General features: G+C 42.4%; 1 protein-coding gene across 2 annotated transcripts in view; it reads right to left on the bottom strand.

Moving 5' to 3' along the window:
• Positions 1-629: 629 nt before the first annotated feature.
• satb1b (SATB homeobox 1b) overlaps positions 630-16,542 on the bottom strand; it is a gene marked incomplete at its 5' end in the record, with an annotated part of 80,618 nt that continues 64,705 nt past the window's right edge. For both annotated transcript variants that reach the window (XM_080472111.1, XM_080472110.1), the window contains 2 exons: positions 630-1,703; positions 4,068-4,292. In XM_080472111.1, the coding sequence (XP_080328237.1) occupies positions 1,029-1,703; positions 4,068-4,292 (900 nt within the window). In that variant the 3' untranslated portion in view covers positions 630-1,028. The remainder of the gene's footprint in view (positions 1,704-4,067; positions 4,293-16,542) is intronic.

Consider the following 16,542-nt stretch of genomic DNA (forward strand, 5'->3'; position numbering starts at 1 on the left):
TTCTAACTGTGTGGCAATTCAGAAAGTTACAGTGACAAAGGTTTTGCAAAATAATCTAACATCGGCAGTGCCGTATAGTACAAGGCATTTGTTGGCATAGTTTCTTTAAGACTGTATTTTTTTTTTTCCTTTTTACAATTACAATATAATGTCTATATATATTTATATATATATATTTATATTTTTTCCCTAACAAATAAAATGTGAAGACTTGAGCTATCCTCAGAGATGCACCTGGGCTCGGAGTGATCCACAATCACATGTTTTATCGTTTCATTTTCTAAAAAGAAAGAAGTTGATCTGCCAGCAGGTTCCAGACTTGATACCTCATATTTAAGGCCTTGTCAACCACTTGGTCCTTGATTTTATATTAAAAAAAAAAAAAAAAAAAAATCCAGTTAAACGTCACAAACACCTATCAAAGTCCTAGCAAACTCCAGGAAGTGTCGGGGGAGGGTGTTTTTTTTATTTAATTTTTTTTAATTTTTAAACCTTTTAGAATAGAATCAGTAGCTCAAAAAACATAAAGTAAGTCAGTGTAAAACAACAGACAATAAGTGCAGTCAGCAAATATTCACGGCAACATACTTAGAATAACTTTTTTTTTTGTTGTGCAGATTTTCTTTTTTAAATGATGCATCAGTTTTTGTTTTGTTTTTTTCTTTACAGTGGAATAATACAAGTTTTACAAAATCCAAAAAGTAGTACTTGTTGTATAACTGAGTCTGAAATGGGCTTTCCAGTGTGTGTGTGTGTGTGTGTGTGTGCGTGTGTGTGTGTGTCTGTGTGTGTGTGTCTGTGTGTGTGTGTGTGTGTGTGTGTGTGTGTGTGTGTGTACACTCACTTCACAAGTCTGATAAATAGAAACACTCCTGGTACAGTCCAGACGCTGTAACTGATTGCAAACACTACGTTTCTTTATTTGCAGCGCGGCGGTTCTGAGCGTTGCTTGTAGCACAGTCATCACTCTGTGTGTGTGTGTGTGTGTCTATGTATGTGTGTGTGTGTCGGGGGCCAGGGGGGGCGTCCTACTCCTTGGCCTCGTGCTCAGACTCCATGTGGGCCTCGACGCCGCGGCCCAGCTGCTCCTCGATCTTGATGGAGAAGATGGTGCTGTTGGTCTGCGTGCTCTCGTCCAGCTCCTTCAGCAGCTCGCTGCTCTCCCTGAAGTCCGTCAGCTCCTCGTCGAACGCCGGGCTGCTGCCGCTGCTGCTGCTGCTGCTGGTGTTGGTGTTGGTGGTGGCGGCGGTGCTGCCGCTCCCGCTCCCGCCGCCGCCATTGTTGTTGTTGTTGTTGTTGTTGGCGGGCTCCTTGGGGGCCTTGGCGGGGTGATTGACGTAGAAACGCTGGTTCTGGAAGAACTTGATGATGGTGAGCTTGGGCAGGTCCAGCTGGGCCGACAGCGTGTGGATGGCCTCCTCGTCCGGGTACAGGCCCACGTCCTGGATGAAGCTCTGCAGGATGCCCAGCGCCTCCAGCGAGATCTTCCCCCCAACGGTGCGCGACTTCATGACGCCGCAGCCGCGGCTGCCCTCGTCCTCCGTCTCGGCCGGGGAGGCGGTGGAGGGCTGGCGGGGCGGCAGCCGCAGCCCGGCGGTGGCGTGCTGCTGCTGCAGGGGCTGCTGGGACAAGAGCGGCTGGGAGGGGTGGAGCGACAGGGAGGGCTGGTGGTGCTGCTGCTGCTGCGACTGAGGAGGCGGACCCTGGAATGGGAAGAGACGCGAGGACGTTATAACGCTTATCGGCGCCTTAATAAGGCCCTTTCATTAAAATCAATTGAGTCGTGAGGAAGGACTGTGTGAAGGACTCGGGTGGAGGAATATCTCCCTGAACCTAATCGGTTCTGCAGATAGGAGGCGACGGCGACACGTGAACTCAAAAGACGCTTCACGGGAAAGGTGGCGGCCTCTTTATTAAACCTTCTTAAAAGGCTCCACTTCCAGCACAATTCACGTTGCGGCGGTCGCCCGTTCGAATCGGGCCGGAGACCCGTTAGTGGAAACGCACGACACACGGGGAAAACGTGTCATTGTGCGTTTGGAGAGGCAGCGGGTGAGTGGGCAACTCGCGCTGCCTGTTGACCCCCGGCGGGGAAAAAATAACTAAAATGTCCGCCCTTCTATTTTCTGAGTCAGACGCTGTGGATAGGTGTTTCATAATGGAGTTTACAAAACAGCACTTCACCCGCCAGCTGCAGGAATAAACCAAAGATGTGATTTAAAAAGATTTTTTTTACTGAATCCAATTAGCAAAATTAGCAAACGCGAGCTAATTCGGCTAATGTATCACAGATAAGCTTTCAAGCTGCACCACAGATCTACACTTTCGTCAGTTTGCATGCAAAGTCTCAGCACAGAATTCCCCCTCATTCCATATCTGCCGCCGCGGAAGGTAATCCGATTACCTTATTTATATCCACTAAATGACGTCCTTTGTGAAACGCTGGTCACGTATCCAAGAAACCCAGTGGGCGATGAAGCGCTCAGCTGCGTCTCAGACTGTTAATAGAGGTATTATATTGTACTTCATTAAGATAAGTTGTTCTCCGTCCAGCCAGATGTCGGGTTCATAAAGCGGCTCTTGTTTAAAGAAGCTCGGCCGATCAGATCTTCACTTTTCCACACTTTTAAAGTGTTTCTGCTGATTTGTATAAGGAGTCCACGACTTGGATTCTTGCGAAATCCGTTAAAAAGTCCAGGAAAACGGCAAAAACGTTCAGAGATTTTCAGATGAAATTCAAGTTCAACAGGTTATAGTAGGATTTATTTGGTCTCCGTAAACGTCCTGTAAAAACTGTTTTCATTGTCAGATTATCAACTGTCGCTTTAATCTGCTGTCCCATTCATCATTTGTCCTATAAAATGCATGAAGAATGTGACAAAACTTGAAGGAAACCCACTAAATCTTCCACTGGGAGCTGCAAACTCCTCAAAAACAAATATAATAAGTTTAATATCACGTAAAACAGCGAATTCCTCTTAACAAATAACCGCACTCATTCTTTAACTAGTTTCAGACGTTTTCAATAAAACAATTTGGTAAATTCAAGCGACGCTTCGTCAATTAATGATCAACAGACGGCTGAAGTATGACTGCTGATAACTATACCCTCATTTTCTGTCTCAAACTTTAACAACCCGGCTATTTATTGTGGATATTTCCATATTTTAGTCGTACATTGACCAAATGAAATCATTTTATTTGGTATAAAAAAAGCCTGAAATTCCAACGTCAGTCATGTGAATATTTCCCACTTCTTATATTGATCATTAATAACAGATATGAGTTTAAACTTTTATTATAAACTGAATTACAATATTCATAATTTTATCATTTTGGAAAAGTAATTCCTGCATTAATTTAGTGATTTCAGGTTAAGCTTAAGCTTAATTTCAGAAAAATTCTTCTATGTCTGAATGTAAATATTATGGTTTTACCTTATAAATACAATAATATACTGAATATCTTTGAATTACAACAGTTTTTGGGAACAACGTGGATAAATAATTCTGAAATTCTCATAAGTCGGTAAATATTTGAGAGTTTTAAGTTAAAACTTTGACTTAAACTTCCAAAATGTGAATATTTTCTTGTTGCTTTACAAATCTGTGATGATGAAGTAAAAATGTGCATCTCCAGGGTCCATTGATCAACAATGTTGAATCAATTGTTTGTGGTTTATTTCTAAGCTAAACTTTTTTGAGCTTCAGCTATTTGTATATTTTCTGATATATACGGTTTAAACAATTATAATTGCAATTTTAAAGAATGTATTTACGTGAAAAAACACTTTAATGCTATTAAAAGTGTGTACAATTACAGAAGAAATTTGATTTGGAATTCATTTATCCTGTAATTAGATTGAAGCTTCCAGTTCTTACGTCCAAACGACAATCACTGTAGTTAAAATGTACATTTTTGAGGCATTAAGCAGATTTGAAATAGGAAAAGTAAGTTTTGTCTGTGTTCAGGATCCCAATGGAGGAAACAAACAAACAAATAAAAAAGGATTTGAAGTGATGATTAGTTCGTGTGTGTTTGTACATCAATGTACGCGGGTATTTCACCTGGAAGTCTTGTCTGACCTGGAGCTGGTCAGACGAAACGTGCATGAGGTGCGTGGGCCGCTCGCCGTGGTGCTGCTGCCCGGCGCTGCTCTCCTGCTCGTAGATGGCGTCGCGCTCGGCCTGCGAGAGGCTGAGGAAGCGGCGGATCATGGACAGGTTCTCCCACAGCGTGCGGTTCTCCGGGGACGGGTCCTCCTTCCAGCGCAGGAGCTCACAGAGCCAGCCCTGAGGAGGCACAGACAGAAATAAAAAAAAAAAACTAAAACGTCAGCGTCCAAAAAAAAAATGTCAGGAAGTTCAAGTTTGAGCTAAAAACTCCAGATTGACGTCACGAAAAACACTGAAAACGAAAAGGTTTTGGTTTGTGTGAATAAAACATTCAATTATTGGCTTTAAAGTCTCAAACCTTCACAAAAATCTAACCAGAAACACGGAACATTGTATTTGTTATGTTTTAGTTGCATTTATTCAAAACAGCAAACAAGAACTTTATTACTAGAAATGAAGCCTGTTTTGCTGATCCTGTACCATCCAAGGATTAAAAACAAAGACCAATAGTCAAAAATACTAAACTGAATGATAGCTGAAGTTAGAAATCACTTAAAGTAAATATCAAATTAACAATTCACAGCATAACCTTTAACTATTTGACATCTTAAACTCTTTTTTAAAACACCCAGAGAATGTCACCTTTTCAGTTCATCTTTAAATGCACTCCCACAACCGATGCTATTATTCAACACACGGAACATCATTTCTCATGTTTTTAAATATATATAATATCCAGAAATTTGAATGTGGATGATTGTTTGAAAAAGTTGATTGGTGGAATCCCTGGATCCAGCTCTATTTATCACCCGAGTCGGCCTTTTCTGCTATTTGATTTTTGGGTCCAAGTTAGTTTTATATGTATTTCCCCACATTTCCACACAACATGTCATATAAGGTTAATGAACAGTGCAATTAATGAAGACATGTATTATTCATTTTAAATCTAAACTCTGTAATAAGTGTCATTCTAGTGACTTTTTTTTTGCTTTAAAGGTAATATTATCATCTAATGATAGTCTAAATAGTTGCATAAGTAAGAAAAAGAAACTTAATTTTGCCTTTATGGTAATGTGGAATGGAATTTTAATGAAGGACAATAAATCTCTCAGTGACAAACTAAGAACAACTCTCATGTGTCGGCTGGTTTTAAGAAGCAAAGTCGTGATTTAAAGTATAATCCGACCAGTTAAAATGCGGCTGCAGGTCTGAACTGTTGTGACACTGTTGTCTTAACTCGTCACATAAATTATTTGAAAATCTAGTATTGTTTGTTTTTTTTTGTTCAAAATCAATGAATTGTACTTTGTCGCAGTGAGAGAAGCGTCTTTTTTGCTTGTTTTAAAATAATAAAGTTCAATTGAAGAGCGGCTATAAGCCTGAAGCCGATGAACCGGGAAAATAAAACTGTCACAGCCATTAGAAATAGAAAATACTTGGATTATATATCCTAATTCGTATGTAATTCAGAATTTCTCAGACAAGGAAAACGGCACAATGAATGTCAATGGAGAAAATAACATTTCTCTTAAAACACAAATCGGACATTTGGAAACCATTTGAACTTCTTGATTGTATCACAAACGTCACTAAAGTGGTGAACAGCTAAAGAACTGAAACTACAACTTCAACACAAGAAAGGTGAGTGAAAAATACAGCAGCCTCCTTCGTCACATAAACTTCTTGTACCTGGATGCTTGTTTGATTCGGGTCTCATTGAAAGTCAAACGCATGTTTAAAATCACATTTTAAAGAGTCTTGAACTTCTTCTTTTGCTTTGAAAGCATCAAAGACGGAAGAAGAAGAAGAAGAGCCTGACAAACGTTTGAAAAGTGATTTCAACGGATCAAAAATCACGTTTCAGGGAAACACTTTGTGGGACGAAGCCACGGGAAAAAAAGAGCCATTGTTTCCACGGCGGCGGCACCTGGAGGAGACCAAGTGGTGGATTACGCCCCAAGGTCAAGCTGCTCAGCACGGCGAGGTGTGTGTGTGTGTGTGGGGGGGGGGGGGGGGGTTGCAAAACACCGGCACATTGAGCAGCACCCTCGGGAGGAAGAGAGCGACTCCCATGTTTGAAAGGCTCCAGCAGAGGGCCATGAAAGACAGAGCGCAGGAGCAGCGCGGCACTAACAACCACAGACGCTTTATTAGACGGGAGCGACGCGGCGGCGGCGGCGTGGCGCGGCCCGACCCCGGTGATTAACAAGTTCAGCACGGGGCTGACACATTACAGGGAGGGAGGAGGAGGAGGGAGGAGGAGGAGGAGGGAGGAGGAATCCAAACAAACTGCATGGGATTACACATAAGGAACATAAAACACAGCGCGCGGCGTCCCGGTGATGATAATCAGAGGATATAATGTGGAAAAAAGGTCCAGAGCGGACGACTCTCATGTTAACTAGTTAAAGGAAGGAATTACAAATACTCACACTACTCTAACTAACCTGTATTTTAGAGTACTTTTATGAGTATTTCCATCAAGTGTGTACTTTTACCAGGACAACTAACACCATGAGATACTTTACTACTTTTAAAAACACATTTCATTGCCACAACATTCATATAAACATGATTTGAGTGTAATTCTCTAATTTGTGTGAGATATGTACTTTACAAGTAAATATTTAATTTCAACTGATAAATAGTAACAACCACATTGAGTAAAATACTTTTGCATTAACACTACTTAAAAAGTATTTGAGGGGTAATGAGTATATTCTTTATCAGTCAGTAAATTTACTGTTATTCAATTATAAATGTAATTTAGTTTTACATGGAGATGTTGTACAGGTCGATTTAATCAAATATTGTCAGTGCTGTTCCCCTCAATCCTTAAGTAATCTATGTGTCGAGTACTTCTACTTGAGCGTTTCACATTTACTATAACTAATATGTATATTTCGGTATGTAATTTTACACACATTACAACAATTTTTCTGCTCTGCGGTGTTTTACTCTGTGATATTTTCTGAATCAAATGCAACAATATGTGTTTAAAAGTTCACTGATACTTTGAGAAAAGTACTTCTACTGGCAGTTGAGTACAATTCGAGCGGCACTAATTGTACATTTACTCTCCTTCCACTTCTTTCTGCACGATGTGACACATATTGCGACACGTGTCGTGTGAATTTTCCCCGGCGAGAGATCAATAAGTTTGATCTTAATCCTAAAACCAATCTCAGATTACAGTGAGGCGTTCAAGTGCATCTGTAAAAATGAGTTTTCATCTGTTTTCGCCGCCCTTGACATTAAATTAGCACGCTGAACGTTTAATGATTCCGTTTCTGAATAAGTTGAGATGTTTTCCTCTTATCGACGGAATAACAGATGCTTTGAAAAGATTGATGGTTTCACACTGGGTTTCATCTGCAAAAATCAAGTTTATTTTGATACTTTCCCCCCAAAAAAACAAAAACAAAAACAATCGCTCTTCGATCCGTCATTAGCTAAATATGGAGTCAAACAAATGACAGTCGGTGGATTTATGGGAGTTTCTCATCTGTGTTTCCTATTTTTTTATGCTAAACTAGGCCTCGGGTTGTAAATGATTACCTCAACACAACACCGGGATGACTTTTCTGTTAAAAATACTAAACAAAACAAAAAAAACCTTGAAAATTTTATTAGAATAATTAAAGTCAAATTTGAACATACAGTGAATAGAAATGTCAGATATTATTTTTTTTTTTTAGTGGAGGAGTCACGACTGTAAGGACAGACGGGGCCTGATGGGGAGCGAGTGACGTGGTCAGACGTGACCACACGAGTGTGTGTGTGTGTGTGTGTGTGTGTGTGTGTGTGTGTGTGTGTGTGTGTGTGTGTGTTTAAGTGTGTGAGCGAGAGGAAACAACACACTGTAGGACTGCGTGGGAGAGTGGAGAGGAGCCGAGGGGGGGGAGGCAAACTGTGGGTGAAGCTACAAGAGAGCCGTAAAGAAACAAGAGAGGGAGCAGCGATGGGGAAACGGTAGGAGGAAAAAGAGAGGCAGAGGTGTGTGTGTGTGTGTGTGTGTGTGTGTGTGTGTGTGTGTGTGTGTGTGTGTGTGTGTGTGTGTGTGTGTGTGTGTGTGTGTGTGTGTGTGTTACAGAGTGGCTACTCTCTCAGCCTGGCAGCGCGACAGAGCGGCGCTGTAATCTCCCGGCCAGTGCGCGGCAGCACCTTTCATTTCCACAGGATTACACCGTGCTGCTGGTCCGCACACACTCTCACTCTCACACACACACACACACACACACACACACACACACACACACACACACACACACACACACACACACACACACACACACACACACACACACACACACAGAGGCAGAGCCACGCCGCCACACACTGCATGCAAGAGATAACTCAGCAGTTTGGTTGTCCCCTGTTCCAACTCCTCCCATAAGCCACATCAAACCCAGGAGGGGCTTGGAGGAAGCTGAGAGAGGAGCGAGAGAGAGAGAGAAAAGAGAGAGAGAGACATGAACAGAGAGTGAGAGAGAGAGAGAGAGAGAGAGAGAGAGAGAGAGAGAGAAAGAGAGAGAGAGAGAGAGTAGAGGGGGCCATAAAGCCTGCATGCCCACCTTGTTCCTTTGCCACGTTTATTGTTGCGTTTTTAATTTGCATGCAGAGGATTTGGACGGCGCTCCAGTTGGGCTGTCTGTGGTTTCAGCTGATTCGGTGGTGAGGAAGAACACACACACACACACACACACACACACACACACACACACACACACACACACACGACACACACTGCAAAAAAAGAAGAAAAAAAAACCAACCCAAAAAAAACAACAAAAAACACAAACACACAAACAGACGCGCACGCAAAAAAAAAGAAAACAGAAAAACAAGCACCACACACCATCTTGTCAAAGCCAGAGAAACAGTACCCGAGCCCAACGACGGAGTAATCCAACTCAAACACTCCCCAAACCAGCAGGATTAAACCCAAAGTAGCAGAGCCAATCAAACAAAGGCGCCACGTGAACTCCGTCTCGGTGCCAGGAAGTCCATTTGATGAAATAAAGTGCGCAGAGTTTATTAGTTCACTGGTGCAAATGTTCAGTCTGCTGCTTTCTTTTAACTTTCTCGAACCCCCCCCCCCCCCCCTCCCCCGTTTGAAAAATGAAAACTGTTTCAGAGCTGACATTGAGCTTTTTACAAGAGAGAGAGAGAGAGAGAGAGAGAGAGAGAGAGAGAGAGAGAGAGAGAGAGAGAGGAGAGAGAGAGAGAGAGAGAGAGAGAAATCGCAAAACAAAAGTATAGCTAAACATTTTATGTGATGGACGCCAGGCAGCAGTTAGCGCTGCTCCCGGCCAGCAGCGCCGCGGACAGTGGACAGTCAGCATTTTCCACGGTGGTTTCAAGAGCTTTGTTTGTGGTTTGTCTAATTGCATCGCTTCCACTGGCCAGGCAGAGGCAGTGCTGACGAGGGAGAGAGAGAGAGAGGAGAGAGAGAGAGAGAGAGAGAGAGAGAGAGAGAGAGAGAGAGAGAGAGAGAGAGAGACGGTGCAAGACTTTGCTAAGTTTGAAAGAATCAAAAAAAAATGAGGTGCACAAGTTGTAAAAGTATCATGAAACTATTCTGATATAAAACCAACATTTTAAGACGATACAATGTGCCGGAAGTTTTTAAGGCGGATCTACTTCTTGTTGGGGAAGTTTTTAAGGTGGATCTATTTCTCGTCCGGGAAGTTTTTTTTTAAGGTGGATCTAACTCTCGTACCCCTCCGTTCTGCTGGAGTTGTTTTATCTGGATTAAAGAATATGTGTTTGTCGCAGTGGTTCCAAAAGGACTTCGCCAGGAAAACTATAGGAAGCCATTCAGTTGAAAAGGGGTTAAATGGACCAGAGCAGGGATGCAGATCCTTCGACTGGGTTATTTTAATCAACACGCAAACCGAACAACACGTTTAAAAATCCACGAAAAAGTCATGCTAAGAACTCTTAAATGTTCTTTTTGCCAAGATAGTAAATTTTGATGGCGTGTCTGATGAATTTCCCAGTAAAAGATTTGATTATCTCCACAATAAAATCTTCTTTATGTCAACACATAATCGATCTCATAAATAAATCCATCCATCCATCCATCCATCCCATCCATCCATCCATCCATACCATCCATCCATCCATCCATCCATCCATCCATCCATATTGTTTTTCCATTTCCGTTAAAAAAAGTTTCTCGTTGAGATAAAAACTCTTTGAAACTCTTTTTTTTGTAACACAACCTAGCCACGTAGTCAATAAAAACCAGTTTAACGTAAACATTCAGGGTTCTTTAAAATTCTTCCTTCCTTGGATAGATCAACCAGGTGTGTGGAAGGAAAATGTGCCTCAGCGTGTGATGAAGATGATAAACGTCCACTTTGGAGAGGAAGAGTGAGCAGTCAAACGGAAACATAAGTTTCTTCACGTGTGACCCTCAGAAAAGTTTTCAAAGTTACTTTGTGTGTTTCACTCTGGAAGCGTTTCCAAAAAAAATAAAGGTTTTCTGTGTCTCCCAATGCTGCTGCTTTGTGAGCGAACACTCAGAACACCACAAAGTTCATCGTTTCCACTTGAAATAGTGAAGCAGGAACCGTGTTTCAGAAATAAAAGAGTTTGTGGTTTTGAGTGATACTTTGACCGTTTGAAACTTGGGTTCTTGATGGCATAGAGGGCAGTGGGGAGATCGAGTACTAGTCGAGGTACTAGGTTGTTTAGTTTTTTTTTTCATGGATGTATACATATGAAAGGAACACAAATTGTGATTTAATGTACGTCTTAATATTTTCTTGTGTTAAAGAAGTAAAAGTTTTTTTTTTTTTTTTAAGTGTAACCAGGTATCAGGATCCCAGATTGATGGTGTCGGTCTTTATATAAAAGGCCTGCACCCACTTAACCGTTCCACTTAGTGTTGTATAATTAGATTTTTATAATTTTTTAAAAGATATTTCAAGATTTTAGTGTCATTCATGACATTTTTATGATTTTATCTGTCTTAATTAGATTTATAGCACATAGTCAAATTATATCTACATTTTAACCAATATTATTCCTTTTTGTCATTATTTTTTAAAATGTATTAGTCGTCATACTTTATCTGGTAGTTAGAACTACTGCTGGACAACAAGCTGCTAATTTATTGTTAAACGTGCACACAAGATGTTGTACATTATGCCAAAGGACTGAAATAGTTGCAGTAAATTATGTTTGCATGCTCTGCAAACAGAAGACAATAATTACTTTTAACTGCATTTACATCACATACAGTTAGAAATCTGCATGTTTTGATGAAAGACCTTTAGTTTTAAACTCCTCGTCTTCCTCCTCCTCGTCTTTAAATGAGAAGAAAACACGTCGCTCCCTCCTTCTGGTTTGTCCACTAATCGCACGCTGCTTCATATATCCATATTTTTCCTCTGCATCGACAAGATTTAATGCCCGGCATTACCACACTCATACTGTTGCAAATCTGTTTTCCTCTTTATTGTTTAATGTGATTTGTCGAGCCTCTCCACCACAGCTGACAAGCACCAACTGCTCTTGATTGGATCATGGTACTCGCTGCCCCTGCCGCTAAAGTGTTCCAATACGGCGCAGGAAACAAAAAATCTAGGGCTCTTCAATGCAGTGGGCTCGTATGTTTTGTTGGGGGATCATTAAGGGCTCTCTATAAATAAATAGAACAGGTAGTTCAGAGCGGGGCTGCTTCAGCTCTCGCTCCTCGTGTTTCACAACATTTTTCTAGTCCCGGCCACAAAGATCCAACTGAAAAGTCGACCGATACTCCCGGAGGGCGACGGCAGCCGTAATCAGCCCCAACGGTAAACTCTGAACCCGTTCACACGACAACGCCTCAACTGAAAACTCATCGTTTTTGCTTTTTTGTTTCAGGAAGGTTTCGCGTTCACGTCCCGGCGTTTTGAATATGGCATCTGTTTACACTGGGGAGAATGTAGTTGTCATTCTGGGCCACTAGTTGGCGCTGTTGTTTGCTTTTATAATTAAACCACACACACACGCATGCAGAGAGCAACGACATTTGTATGGACGGGTGAAGGAGCCGGCTTGTTATTACGGTGACTGTCGACTATCAAGCTCCCAAGTACCAGGAGAATATGTACTGCGACACTCTGGAGGAAAACAGTTCTTATTGTCCTCCTACTGAGCATGTGCAGTAGAACTATTTCCTGCTGTAGCAGCATTTCCACCAGCCTCCAACGATCTGCAACTGAGGCCCACAAAAACATTGGAATGTTTGGAGCTGAGGCCACGTTTACACGTAACCGGGTATTTGAAAAAAAAAAAAAAACGGTGATATTTCTCTGCATTTGGGCCGCGCATTTACACATAAACGCAACTATGAGTCACCACAAGATGATTCCTGAAAACTCCTTCCACAGTGGAGATTTAGGAAAAACCTGGTGCATCTAAAGGGGGGGAGGCGGGTGTATGTCACAATTTGTGATGTTGTGTTTTTTTCCAGGACTCTGATTGGCTATCGTGGCGACATGCTTCTTGTTACACTGCCCCCTGCAGGTTTGGCTGATTCATAGTAGCTCTGAACCAGGTGGATATGCAGGTCTGTGTCAATGAAGATACTTTTTTTTTTTTTTTGTAAACGTAGAGGGGGAAATATCAATTGTTCTAAAAACCCATGTACGTGTAAACATGGTCTAAAGCACCTCGTTTTGATTCTGGGTGCATTTGTCTTTCATGCGCAAAGAATATACTTACAATTCTGCCTTATACGATCAAATTTTTATGCTTTTGTCTTAAAGCAATTAATACCTCAATGAAAGACATGTTTTTACATTTCTTTGAGTGATCACGTAAAGGTACTACTTCCTACTGAGGGAGGAAATAACTGAGGTGTTCAACCCAAACGCTCCAAACTAAAGCCCCGGGTAACGTTTCCAAGTGAAAATGCAAAAAAAACCATCTGTTGTGTCTGTTTACACGACGACGTTGCGCCGAGCAACTGAAAACGCAACTTCTTAAAACACGGCCACTGCGCTTGCGCACCAGCGTAGCAAATAGTTCCTCCGCACATGCTCGAGGAGATGGACACCAGCAACCATGGCGGTCTGACGTAGCTTTGCGAAACTAACTGTCCAGCTTAGAACAGCCGCAAATCGACAAATGTTTGGATTTGAAGTGAAAGGAGGACCTTTTTTTTGTTTAAAATTTGACGTGTTTTAAATCCACGACTTATCTCAGCACTGATCAGCGTTCCAATGGGCCCGCTGAGGTGACGTAGGGAATTTCGTTCAACCTGGATCACCTCACACTGTGCAGCTTTAAGCAGTGAGGCTGCGGAATAAAACCAAAAAAACACCGTTTATTTGAATTCCACACACATTTCTCAGTCGAACTCACAGATGCTGCAAACAGGTTCATCGAAGCAATAAGTACTGACAGGCGTAGGATTATCTTGCCGTGTTGGCACACACCTGCAACAATATTGCTCTGTAATCCGCTGCCTCTGGGTCACTGTTGCTTAATTAATAATTAGTTTTGGAACAACCGGACTGGATCTCGAGGAGCCTTGTCCTGCCTGCGAAGCCGAGTCGGTGCTGACCGGAGGCCGAGGAGCTCGGAACCGGAGCGTTGCCGAGCGCGCTCTCGGTATAAATAGCTGATAAAAAAAAATAATATATAAAAAAATGTTCCTTTGCGACACAATAGTTGAATTCATGCGCGAGATTCACCCAGCTATGCGACGCTGGTGCGCCGCGTATGAGCGGCGCCGTCACACGCTGCCAATGAGAGCATAGGAGCGCTCTGTCGGAGAACAGCACGGTATTCAACCGCCCGACCCACCCACCCATTCACCCCCCCCCCCCACCCCCCACCCCCCACCCCTCCCCACCGACACGGAGAAACCGTGAAGGAAATGGCGAGGCCTCCAGCACCTTCACCTCTAATCTGCTCTGCTTGTTATCAGCCCCATGGAGCTGACCTCGGCCACGGTGCAAATAAATAAATAAAACAAGCCAACAGATGTCCATCGAATTGCTATTTGAGGGTTTTTTTTTCTCCACTCCCTCCCTCCCTCTCTCCCTCCCTCCCTCCCTCTCTCTCGGATTACTGCATGACGAGAAACAATGCCTCAGAGTGCATGAGTACATTGAGATCTCCATCATTCGTAGGATTGACAATTTAAAAAAAAGAAACTTGCAGATGAAGACATGATTGTGTCTTTTGTTGTGGCGGACTGTTTCGCCAGACAGACCTCTCCTGTGTCTGAACCCGGGTGGAGAGAGAGAGCGCGAGAGAGAGAGAGAGACAGAGAGAGAGAGAGAGAGAGAGAGCGAGAGAGAGAGAGAGAGAGAGAGAGGGCGAAGACAATGCATTACTGTCTTTCCTCCTCCTTGGACCTGGCACCGGCCCAGCTCTGGCAGACTACACTATGCAGATAAATGCAGCCGATAACACGGTGCGTTCAAACCTGTTTCTCTTTCCCGGAGCACGCCAAAATTTTTTTTTAAATAAAATAAATAAATACAACCGGCGACTGCACACGTGCACGATGGACCTGCAAGGTAACGTGCGCCGTGTGGTAAATACATTACGCCGTGGTGGACGCCCCATCTGCTGACGAGTCTTGAGTCCTTCCTGATGCTCGGGCATATGTGAATCTCCCGCAACAATAAGCAATAATTGACGGCACAATTCAGGGCCAGATCTTTTTCTTCTTCTTTCTTCTTTATGTTTTGAGGCGAGTGAGTCTCTATGTGCGAGCGGGACGGCTTCGGAGTGGCGGTACAAATTGTCTAGGAGGAAGAAAGGCCGGTGGAAACGGGGTCAGCGGCCTGAATTGAACTGCGATAGCAAATCCATGCGCCAAAATGTTTTTTTTGTGGAGGGGGGGGGGGGGGGGGGGGGGGGGCGCATAAAGACAACAAACCCACATTGTACCCCGCTAACAAACCAGCTAAACACCACAAAGTCCTATTTATTTGTCTGCTTGTGCCTCTATTCAATTGTCTTTGTGTAATTTGCCTTCTCAGATAATTAGTCAGCTTAGCAAGGGCCCAAACAGCCCCCCAAAAAAAGTCTATCTACCCCTTTTAACCAAAGGACAAGTGTTAATTCGAATGCCTGCTCCTCTGCGGTGGTGATCCCACCATCAGTGCTTAAGGGGAAGGAATTAATTGTGGTTCAGCAAAGGATTTAACACATTATCTGAGCACCGCTGCAGCTGGATGAACATGTCGGGTTACGTGGCGTATTCATTATATACCCAAAGTAATCATGTTTATTTCCTTTCATTGGCCATGTGATCGGGAGACGGTCGGGACAAGGGGAAAAGGTTCGCACCAAAGAGATGACTGCTAGCGAGATCCTCGCGTTCACATTCGTCTCGCTGCAGCACAAGGAGCAGATTACCCGACCGAGCATTCAGCGTATATCCAAAGTAATGCAAAGTAATCGCGTTAGCATTGCTCCTTTTCACTGAGGGCAAGTGGGGAAGGTTCGCAACAGGAAATTACTAAATACTAACGTATCTGTCGTTACTGAAAATAAGATTACTGAGCTGTTTTTTTTTTTTTTTTTTTATCACAACGGGGTCCTTTGCCAGCGTCTGGATTTTATTTACTTTGAATTTACTCAAGAAAAGAAGCTAAAATACACGTTTGCGCTGCTTTTTTTGCCGAGTCACACTGAAAACGCAGTTCATGTATCCAACTCTAAGATCTCGAGCAGGATCTTCTTTTTATTCTCCTTCCTTTCGATAAGCTTCCATTTTTATCTTTGCTGCCATTTTTCAGTCTTAAATTTTTCTCAGTTTTTGTGTCTTTCTATCCGACATACTACACCTTCTTCCAGACCTCCAGTCGTCCATGAATTCACATAGTTTATTAGTTTAATTCTAAGTCTTAGCCTTCCTATTATTATATATTTCATGTACACAACCTTATAATGCTGGTTTTGATAAGTATTTTCCAAATATCTTCACTATTTATGTGATATTTTTAGTTGAAAACCATCTTTTTGAGGTTTTTCCACATTTATTAATCGTTGTTTTTTTTTCTTTATATTAAAAAAAAACATTTGAAATAATTATCTGTCCTGTACAAGTTAGAGCAGAAGTCTCGAACGCATTTCAGTTGAGGGACCACATAAAACCCCTTGTCATCTCAAATGGGCCGGACCGATAAAATAGTGCTTTAATAACCTTTATATTTGAACTTTAAAGTTTTTCTTCGTTGTGATTCAGCGTATACGTGACTAAAATGTTGCAAAACTAAACAATCAAGACATAAAATGACCGCAATTTCAACATAAAGGCAATTTTAATGAAACCTTATATAGTGTTGCATTATGGGTGTTTTTGCAACCTGACCGCATGGCTTTGAGGCTAATGCTAGTTTGCTAATGTTCACGGCGGAATCTCCAATATCTCAGCTCGGGTCTCAGTCTTGTGTTGCGTCTGCTACTT

This window comes from Lipophrys pholis (assembly GCF_963383615.2).
Source record: "Lipophrys pholis genome assembly, chromosome: 9".
Lineage (NCBI taxonomy): Eukaryota > Metazoa > Chordata > Actinopteri > Blenniiformes > Blenniidae > Lipophrys > Lipophrys pholis.